General features: G+C 37.7%; 1 protein-coding gene across 1 annotated transcript; it reads right to left on the reverse strand.

Annotated features, from left to right (window-relative positions):
* Positions 1–4,791: 4,791 nt before the first annotated feature.
* Positions 4,792–9,361, reverse strand: LOC307160462 (uncharacterized protein). Its single transcript, XM_079874594.1, has 7 exons — positions 9,316–9,361; positions 8,162–8,288; positions 7,957–8,050; positions 7,720–7,847; positions 7,289–7,431; positions 6,268–6,465; positions 4,792–5,122 (listed from the first exon to the last, which is right to left on the reverse strand). Exons 1-7 carry the CDS (start codon positions 9,324–9,326, stop codon positions 5,011–5,013), a joined length of 813 nt encoding a protein of 270 aa, XP_079730720.1. The 5' UTR covers positions 9,327–9,361; the 3' UTR covers positions 4,792–5,010.
* Between the last annotated feature and the right edge of the window lie 1,870 nt (positions 9,362–11,231).

Below are 11,231 nucleotides of genomic sequence, written 5' to 3' on the forward strand. Positions count from 1 at the left end.
GAGTCTTCACCTATAATGCCTGATGAGTTTGGAGAACACCTGACAAGAGATCAGAGATCATTCCTCCATACAGAATCTCTCCAGATCCTTCAGATTCCCAGATCCATGTTGAGGCTTCTTCTCTTCAGTTCAGCCCACTCATTTTCTGTAGGGTTCAGGTCAGCGGACTGGGATAATCATGGCAGAAGCTTCATTTTGTGCTTAGTGACACATTTTTGTGTTGATTTTTATGTTTGTTTTAGATTGTTGTCCTGATAGAAGACCCAACCACGTCCCATTATAAGATTTTTAGCAGAGGTGGTCAGTTTTTTTTGTTTTTTTTTATCTGTTGGTATTTGCTAAAATCCATGATGCCATGTATCTGAACAAGATGTCCAGGACCTATATGTTTCTTTTCAAGGCTCAAATTCTGATTATTTGGTTGTTGATAAGGGTGTTCCTCAAGGCTCAACACTGGGTCCTCTGCTCTTCTGTGCCTTTATTAATGACCTTCCCAAAACTTGCTCACGGTCTTTCATTCATCTTTATGCCAATGACACTGTTATTTACTCTTCCCACTCTCATACATTCAGTTCAACTCATTGCAGGATTGGTTTTACAAAAACAAACTTGTCCTCAATAAAAATAAGTCTTGCAGTATGGTGTTTTTTTAAAAGACGCCACCCCTCGCATTCCTTTGATTTAGATATTAGTTTTAATGACGGGTCACTCCTCAATAAAGTTAATCTATTTAAATATCTTGGTCTTTAGCTTAACCCCGAACTCTCCTTTAAGCCTCACATTAATTTTATCAAAAAATCGTATGGTTGCTTATGTTCTCTTTAGCGCTCAATTGTTTTTCATTTCAAGTCAGAAAAAGATCTCCCAATTAATTCTTCCTATTATTGACTATGCAGACATTATTTACCAAAACACTTCAGATACCAATTTAAAACCTCTAAATGTCATTCACAATGTAGGTGTGTTTTGAGATGTCCTTACAGAACCCATTGTACGCTGTATGGAACTCTTGATTGGCTCCAACCAAAATCCCGAAGGCAATATCACTGGCTCCAGTTTCTTTTAAAATGCGTTCATTTTAATTGCCCTTCTTACTTAAAACAGCTTTTGGTTCCATTTACATCCTCCTATCCCTTTCGACACATGCAGCATCCGTTTTTCTGTGTCCCGAGAATTTTTACTGAAGTCGGCCACAGGTCATTCCAGTACAAAGCTCCATCTGACTGGAACAATCTCCCTCCTCTTCTCAGATCAATCACATCTTTCTGTCTTTATGGGACTAATCGATCTTCTCATCTGAAAATAACCTGCTCATGTTTTTAAATCAAGGGTTCTATACCAACGCTTATAAATTATCCTGTTAATTTTATATATTTATTTTTATTTCTGTTATCTCTCAGGGTGCAGGTACATTTTGATTTTCATGTTTGCACTAAAATGTCTGTCCTCTTGTGTGTACATGCTCCTGTTTGTCTAATACAGTTGTAGACTGTAGGTGGGAGAATAGGGGAGTGAGCTATTTGTGTGTTTATGTGATTAAAAAAAAATATATATATTTGTGGGAATACAGTTGTAGACTGTAGGTGGGAGAATAGGGGAGTGGGCTATTTGTGTGTTTAAGTGATTTTTTTTTTGTTTTTGTTTTTGTTTATTTGTTTGTTTGCTTTAAATGTGTTGTATTTTGTATTGTAGTTTGTATGTGTGATTGGGACCCCCTCGAAAATGAGATTTTACATCTCAAGGGGCTATCCTTTCAATAAATTCAAACTCTTCCAGGCGTGTTTTGTAACTTCTTTAGTTGTTGGAACTTCTCAATTAATGTCCTGCTGATGGAAATGGGAATTTTCAATGCTTTAGCTATTTTCTTACAGCCACATTCTAATTTGTGAAGCTCAACAATCCTTTGCTGCACATCAGAGCTATATTCTTTGGTTTTAATTATGCTGGATGTTTAAGGGAATTTGGCCTTTGTGTTGCCTCTTATTTATACTCATGTGAAACAAGAAGGGACTTTGGCTAGCATATCTGCATTGTGTTATCATTTCAGGCAGCTGTAATACGAAACGCTGGAAAAAATGCTTACCGCAGGGAAAGTTGCTTCACAGATTAAAAAAGCTGTAGAAGGCCTAAAATTTTGTCAGATCTCTCGTTTCTCTGTTCTTTGCTTTCCCGCGCACAGTCTCCTCGGCTCGGGTTTCATTGGCACTGAAGTTGACACCAAAATTAAAACAAAACACTGAAGCGCATATGAATTAGTGATCGCCGCTGAACAGATAAGCTAAACTTAAGAGGACAATGGTGGGTCATGATGAATGGCTTTTCAATGGGAGGCCTTGAGCATATGCAGTGGTTACATAGCCAGTGTGCGAATGATGCTTTCAAGGGCATGTAGCGCTATCAATTGAGGTTTGTCGCACTCAATGTTTTAGCTAAACGTCAAGATTTCTTAGGAAATACAAAATGTTTTGTGCATTTTGTATGTAAATCTATGATAAATAATGACAGTAGGCTTCCTACATTTTGCTGATCGGCCAATACAAGCGGTCCACTGTTGCTATGGCTACTTCTTTAGGTGTTAGCGATTTGCGGTTACACTTGCGACAATAAAACACCATTATCATTTTTAAACGTTTGTAAACAATTAAATGTACACATATTATGTACTCTGATTATATCTGTTAAGAATAAGTATGTTTGTCTTAATGGTATAGCTTGTTTCCGCAAATGAATAAAAAGTAAAAAAGGATAATTCACTAGCAAATTTTATCTTGCAATTCTGACTTTTTTCTCACAATTGCGAGTTTTATCATCTCTGCATGATTCATATCATATATGAAGTCGCAATTGCGTGTTATCACAATTATGAGAAAATAAGTCAGAAATGTGAGATATAAACTCGCAATTACAAGAAAAAAAGTCGGATTTGTATCTCTTTATAACTTTATATCACACAATTCTGACTTTAACTTGCTATTGCAAGTTTACACTCACCTAAAGGATTATTAGGAACACCTGTTCAATTTCTCATTAATGCAATTATCTAATCAACCAATCACATGGCAGTTGCTTCAGTGCATTTAGGGGTGTGGTCCTGGTCAAGACAATCTCCTGAACTCCAAACTGAATGTCAGAATGGGAAAGAAAGGTGATTTAAGCAATTTTGAGCGTGGCATGGTTGTTGGTGCCGGTCTGAGTATTTCACAATCTGCTCAGTTACTGGGATTTTCACGCACAACCATTTCTAGGGTTTACAGAGAATGGTGTGAAAAGGGAAAAACATCTAGTATGTGGCAGTCCTGTGGGCGAAAATGCCTTGTTGATGCTAGAGGTCAGAGGAGAATGGGCCGACTGATTCAAGCTGATAGAAGAGCAACTTTGACGGAAATAACCACTCGTTACAACCGAGGTATGCAGCAAAGCATTTGTGAAGCCACAACACGCACAACTTTGAGGCGGATGGGCTACAACAGCAGAAGACCCCACCGGGTACCACTCATCTCCACTACAAATAGGAAAAAGAGGCTACAATATGCACAAGCTCACCAAAATTGGACAGTTGAAGACTGGAAAAGTGTTGCCTGGTCTGATGAGTCTCAATTTCTGTTGAGACATTCAGATGGTAAACAGAATGAGAACATGGATCCATCATGCCTTGTTACCACTGTGCAGGCTGGTGGTGGTGGTGTAATGGTGTGGGGGATGTTTTCTTGGCACACTTTAGGCCCCTTAGTGCCAATTGGGCATCGTTTAAATGCCACGGCCTACCTGAGCATTGTTTCTGTCCATGTCCATCCCTTTATGACCACCATGTACCCATCCTCTGATGGCTACTTCCAGCAGGATAATGCACCATGTCACAAAGCTCGAATCATTTCAAATTGGTTTCTTGAACATGACAATGAGTTCACTGTACTAAAATGGCCCCCACAGTCACCAGATCGCAGCCCAATAGAGCATCTTTGGGATGTGGTGGAACGGGAGCTTCGTGCCCTGGATGTGCATCCCACAAATCTCCATCAACTGCAAGATGCTATCCTATCAATATGGGCCAACATTTCTAAAGAATGCTTTCAGCACCTTGTTGAATCAATGCCACGTAGAATTAAGGCAGTTCTGAAGGCGAAAGGGGGTCAAACACAGTATTAGTATGGTGTTCCTAATAATCCTTTAGGTGAGTGTATATCGCAATTTTGACATAATAACACAATTGCGATCTCACAATCTCGCAATTGTGAGAAAAAAGTCAGAATTGTGAGATAAAAAGTCACAATTATCTTTTTTTAAATTTTTCTGTGGCAGAAACAAGCCTCCATATAAAGGAGACCATGACGTTCAAAGAACGAGGCCCAATCTTTCCTACATGACCATAACCATGAACACAGATTTAATTTCAATTTAGGATATTGTTCATATGCCTCTGTCCACATTAGCCTGTGAGAACATGAAACGCTTGGCTGTGACATCATCAGTTTTATCTGCTGCTAACCACAGTGTCACATGACTGTATCTGATTTAATCTCTGTGCCCTTTCTTCACACCAGCCAAGCTTCAAGCAATACCACCCAAGAACGGATTCGCCTGTCAAAACAGCCATCAGGACAAAGTGTGAACTAACCAAAGCCAAGGGTTGGCTGGTCATTGAGCAACCAAATAGCCCGAATTACATGCAGCTGACATACTGTGACCTAAACAGTCAAAATACAACAGAAGCACTATGATCCATTCTATATGTAGCCATCCGTGCTTTGATAATAGTCTTTTCTCATTTATATCTTGGCTGCTGCGGTCTTAAATTGATGCAGGTTTATTTTGAGTAGATGAAATGTGTAAATGTAAAGTACAGGTACAAAAATAGCTTTAATAAGTCATTAAAAATGTACTCTTATCAGCTCAAAAGAGTGCATTTAAGAGTTTACTATAAACAAGTGCATTACTGGAGCTTTCTCAGTTCACTCTGACGGTACAGTACATTGGATTCAGATCTTGGCTTTAGGTTCTGCTGTTTCGATGTCAGAGAATGGTACAGAATCTGGATGCTTCTGGTGAGGAGGGAGGCACGGAATCTTCCGGTAGCTTTGGAATGCCATCCAGAACTTGAAGTTTTGGCAAACAGAAGAACACACTGCAGAGGAAACGGCACAAATCTCAAGGTTAGACTTAAAGGTTAGACTTGGCTCCATAATGAACAGCTCTTTTTTAGTAAATTATATCTTCTGGCATAGCTATTAACTTGAGGCATAATGTGATCTTGGAGACAAATGATGCTGTTTGGCGTTTTATAATAATTAAAAGCTGTAATTAGCTGATTAGTTTTAATCAATCCACTGTTTTGACAGCAAGTTATTAAAAGCTCAGTGGTGTTCTATATGCCCTTGTGAAAAAGAAGTGTCGTTAACTGTATTGAATGTCCACTTGTAGTGTACTTAAAATCTTAAAAGTATATTTTTAAAAATATGTACTTGCAGATAATATATTATGATGAAATAAAAGACAACTTAAGGGTATTTCCAATACACTTTTCACGTTTCTTTACACAGTTAAAGGGATAGTTCACAGAAAAATGACAATTCTGTCATCATTTACTCACCCTTAAGTTGTTCCAAACCTGAATTAATTTTTCTTCTGCTGAACACAAAAGAAGATATTTTGAAGAATGTCAGTAACCAAACAGTTGATTGGACCCAAAGGACTTCCATAGTATTTTTTCCCCCATTGAAGTCAATGAGGTCTATGAACTGTTTGGTTGCTAAAATAATTCAAAATATCTTCTTTTGAAGAATTCAAATATCTTCATTGGAGCACAGACTTTGGTCTCTTTTTTTAAAGCAGATTATTGTTAAAATTAAAGTAAAAAAATTGTAAAAGTGAAACAAAAAAGTTATAGAAGTTTAAGAAGTTTTCATATTATTATGAAAAATGCAAACAAATACTCTTTTTAAATTTTATATGAAATATATGTTTTCCAAAGCATGTTTTAGTCTAAAACTGAGAAAATCAAAGCCATAAATCTAAACAAATTGTGTTCCAAATTTGAGGTTGATTTCTCAAAAAATAAGCTTTTAGTTAGATTTTATTTGGGCGCAGTACCAAACGTTTCCACTAACTGAAATTCGCTTCCCATTCATTTCCAATGCGGTCATTTTTGACTGTGAACAGAACAAGTGTGACTATTTTTTTCAGGACCATTTAACCTTTTCGAATCATGTCCATAGCAAGTGCCTTTGCTAAGTTTCATACCATTCCAATAAAGTAAAATATTTCTCTCACCGTGAGCGGTAGTCCTCCTGAAACTGGCAGGGGTTGCATTTGAGGGTCAGAGATCGGAGCGGCGCGCTCCTCAGCAGAGACAACTCGCCCAGAGAGGAAATACTGTTTTCAGACAGGCACAAGTGCTGGACCTCAGGAACCTTTGGCAGCTGACGAATGGACGTCAAGTTGTTCCGGTGAAGATTCAGGATTTTACATCTATAACACATGCACACTCTCAATCACAAGTTTTGTTAGTGACTGTAATGCGTCACAATGTTCTTCCTCGTATAACTCACATATAACTCACACTAAAAATTGTATGAATGATAAAATATTAAAGCAAGCAGTATTATTATAAAGAACAAATACAAGCCAAATATTTCACAAAAAAAATTTATAGGTAATGTGTTGATCTACAGTGAAGAGAAAAGTATGTTATGTATTATAATGAAATTATATTCACTGACACTAATTTCGACCAAAGTGTCCAAATAATTTTTGGAGCCACTGTATTTATGTTTCATTCAGTATGGCAACACCAACTGTAATTAACTAAGAAAAATATTAGATTTTTCATATTTAGGAAGGCACAACATTCTAGAAAATGTTTCTAGAATATCTGCACTGCACTGAAATGTACTGATTACAAATAAAATAGTATGATAATATCAGCAATGCAAATATAATCTTTTATCAGAAAAACCCATTTTCAAATAAAATAATGTGATTAAAGAGGCTGAGTTTGATGCTGATACATAATTAACAGTTTCCTTCTTACTGTAAAATAAACGCCTCATATGAGATTACAGCACACAGCTAAAGTTGCACTACATGTATTTTTACACAGCCATGCACAAACTGTTACAAAACAACCAATGCAATATAATAGGACAGCCTCCGTTGTAAGATCAGTGGGAATTTGTGTTATAACCAACCAGATCTGCACTCCATCACAACTCATGACAGTGTCATCAGTACTCAGAGTTACATTCATGTGCACTATCTTGCAGTTATTATAGTGTAGAGGTTAGTTTGGTACCTTGGCAGTCTGACAGAGCTGAGATCCCTCAGAGCGTTATCCACCAGCTGCAGACGCTCCACCCGGATCAGTCTTCTCAGGATGCGGATGAAGTTCTCCAGTTGGTATGGATCTCCCAGGTCCTGATAAGACAAGTTCAGCACCTGCAGTCACAGAGACAGAACTTTGAATGCAATACGAAGCTGGATAGATAGAATTTTCAGCATCAGTTTTCAGTGTCACATGACCATTCAAAAATCATTCTAATATGCTGATTTGCTGCTCAAGAAACATTTCTTATGCAATGTTGAAAAAAGTTATGCTGATTATTATTTTTGTGAAAACCATGATACATTTTTTTCAGGATCCTTCTTTGATTAATATGAAGTTCAAAAGATAGATGGATGGATGGATAGATAGATAGATAGATAGATGCTTGTTTGGTGTCTCACCACACAATTCTCCCAGTTCTCCTGAAGTCTCTCCTCCCATTTCTGTCCTTCATCCTCTCTCCTCTTCCTCCTGCCTCCTCTGAGAAACATGTCTTCACTGTCAACAGACAGCTCGTCTTCAGCAGGTCCTGTTTGATGACATCACTGATTGTCTGTGTCCAGTGATTATATGACACACACACAAAAAAAAAAAAAATTTTTTTTTTAAATGAATAGTGACCCAGAATGGCATCTCACCCTCTCTGACCCTGGGACAGGCGAGCTGGTCTCCGCGGACATCATGCTCCTCGAGCCAGTGCCACGATGCAAACCTGAACCGGCTGGATGGCAACTACACAAAATAAACGTAATGACATTCAATGTCCATATAGTATAGACAAATAAGGTGTCAGTCAAACCACACATGATACTTAGCAATCATATTGACTTTGAATTGGCTTACTGGTGTGGCAACAATGCCAGAGTCTGGAGTCAGTTCCACAGAGAAAGGAGTGTGTGTGTCGCTTAACTCAGAATAGTGCGAGTGAGACTTCGGAAAACTTTCACTGCTGGTGTTCACTCCAGAGGAACTAGACAGAGAGAGGCTGAAGTCATTAACAAACATTCACATGCTTAACATTCAAATTACATTCAAATTTGAATAGATATGCAAATATAGCTATTTGAGTTCACATTACCTTGCAATGATAAGCTTTATACAATAAACAATATTACTAATGACATATAACCAACTAATTTCAATAAATTTGCATAAATATTGACAGATGTGTCCAAAAACATAGTGAGTTGAGTTAATTATCAGCCTATACTTCCTCCGTTCGTTCGTTCATTTATTTATTCATTCAGATTCAATCACATTAAACTACCACTTAATTTATCATATGACACAACACAACATCCTTATAGAAATTCGAATCATAGATTCAATAGAACACCTACGATGCCCAAATGTGCTGCCTATGTAGGGAGCTCAGCAGGTTTTGAGACACATCCTCTGTGTGTAATAAGAGCCTGTGCGTCCTTACATCCGCTGGGCTGAGGTTCTGGTGTAGATTACCGTGAACTCTGCACCCTGATCCGGATTAAAGTCACCCACGCCACCCGAGCACACCCGCACATTATATCAGAACATTGTATAAGATGAGCTCACGTTTACGCTGTAATGGCTATTGATGATGTGCTAGGTTTTGTGAAGCTGCTACATGTAAATACACATTATTTTCACTTAGTGATTCATTAAAATGTCATTCAATATTTGTAACATGGACATAGATTACATAATGTCATAATAATGTTTTAATATAATGTCTTAATAACTGTGACAATATCATAATCACCTAAAGCCTATTTAGTCCACGAATAAAGTTGCTTTAAAAGTAGATCTTCATGTTCCAGTGGTAATTCCCATAAATTATGCAGAAAAGTAACTAAACAGTCTTCCAAACATGAATGAAGCAGACAGATCTAAAATAAAAGCCAACTGATCATTCGTTTTTGTTCCAGAAAATGTACAGAAAAAAGAAGAAGAAGAAGAAGAAAAAAACAGCAAGACATCTCCATATTAAGAGATAGGCTACTGTTCAAAACTTTTCCTACCTTTCGGACATGTCCGTAGGTTCTGACAGATCCCTTTGGCATTTGACATGCAGTGAAGAGTATTATTTACAAGGAATATAGTGCGGTTTCCCATTGATGATGGATGAATAGTGTGCTACAGTGCGACAGGTGAGTGTGAGCTCTGCGCATGCGCGCAGCAGCGTCAGCTTCAGTGATCTGCGCACGGAGGTCAGCTAGGGCAGCAGTGTGTCTAAGGTTGCACTTCAGTAACTTTTGGAAAATGCAACTGTACCCCTTTTATGTGGTCATCATATTGTCAAATTGAGATTTGTAGGCTGCTTTTGAAAATGAATTTGTCACACCGCAAGACCATTTAAATAAACTATAGAGTGGGGGGAAACAGTAGAACAGTAGCCTAGTGTGTGTGTATTTGAAAAATATTGTTAGCTGATGCTAACTGGCTAGCTGATGCTAAATTGAGGGGATTCTTAAATATTAAGTCCAAATATTTTTATTCAACCACCTAAATACATTTGTTGGAAAACCAAAGGTTGTGATGTTCAGACCATATTAACTACAGTAGTTATGATAGTGAGAAGCCTTTTACCCATATATGTATGGTTCTACCCCACAGACAAAAATATAATTACATTTTCCTAACTACAGGCCTTACTATTCTCATATCACAAATAACAGTGATGAAACTTTTTTCTTACTGCTGAAAATTTGATCACTTAACTTGAAATCCGTTTTATTTGAGGTACATCGCCAGTGTAAGCTTCACAGTGAATACTTCTACATCACTCTTGTCAACTTAGTCCATAGCAACAACAAAAACGTATCAACTTTATCTATTGGTATCCATAAGCCTGAGCTGCTTCAACACGCAGTCTGTCAGAGACGATAATAAAACATAATTGACTCTCAAAAGCATAGATTCGGGTACTTCACAGGTCTTTTTTAAATGTAGTTTGATCACTATCTTAGTTGTTTAAAAGATTAAGGCAATTATCAAAGTTTGTTAAATGTCCAATAAAAGATGATCCATTTTATCATGATATGTAACAATTAATCAGCAGATTGTGAATCTCTCTCTCTCTCTCTCTCTCTCTCTCTCTCTCTCTCTCTCTCTCTCTCTCTCTCTCTCTCTCTCTCTCTCTCTCTCTCTCTCTCTCTCTCTATATATATATATATATATATATATATATATATATATAAATAAATACCAGCATGTATTTATATAATTACTTTTTTCTGCAAGATATATTGGTGCACCAGTAGGTGATGATAAGTGACCATCTTTATGAGTGAACTACTATTCAATAAACCGATTCGTTTACAAAACTAATTCATTCTAACTATAGATTGAACCCATTTAGTACCAGGTGCTAGGTGAATTTTGAAGGGGCTAGAAAGGCTGATGAAGTGGGCAAGGATGTCCTTTAATCCTGCAAATCAAGATCTGTAGTGCTGAAGAAGGGGAGAGTCTCAGATTTAGATTCTCAATAGAGGTTACCAAATCCCAACCATCACAGAGAATCCTGTTAAAAGCCTTGGGAAATTTCTTTATGCAACACTCAAGGACAAGGCAGCAGTAAGAGGTACTTGTGGGGAGTGTGAGCAATGGTTACAAGTTGACAGGAGTGGTCATCCAGGGCGGTTCAAGACTTGGATTTATCAGCATGGCATACTACCAAGAATCCTCTGGCCACTGCTGCTATAGGAGTTCACAATTTCCACTGTTGCCAAACTTGATATGGTAGTCAGTCTGTTCTTGCGACGATGGCTGGGTCTTCAAGAAATATTTAGCTATGAATGGGAGCTTCTACAAACTGAGACATCTATTGAAGAGTTTAAGGTAATGCTAATGTGAGAGAAGTGCTGTTTCAGAACCGAACACAGAGCTCCAGCTTCAATTAAGCGGGTTATGGCAGTGAGCATAAATCACACTTACA

This window comes from Squalius cephalus, assembly GCF_949319135.1.
Source record: "Squalius cephalus genome assembly, chromosome: 6".
Classification (NCBI taxonomy): Eukaryota; Metazoa; Chordata; class Actinopteri; order Cypriniformes; family Leuciscidae; genus Squalius; species Squalius cephalus.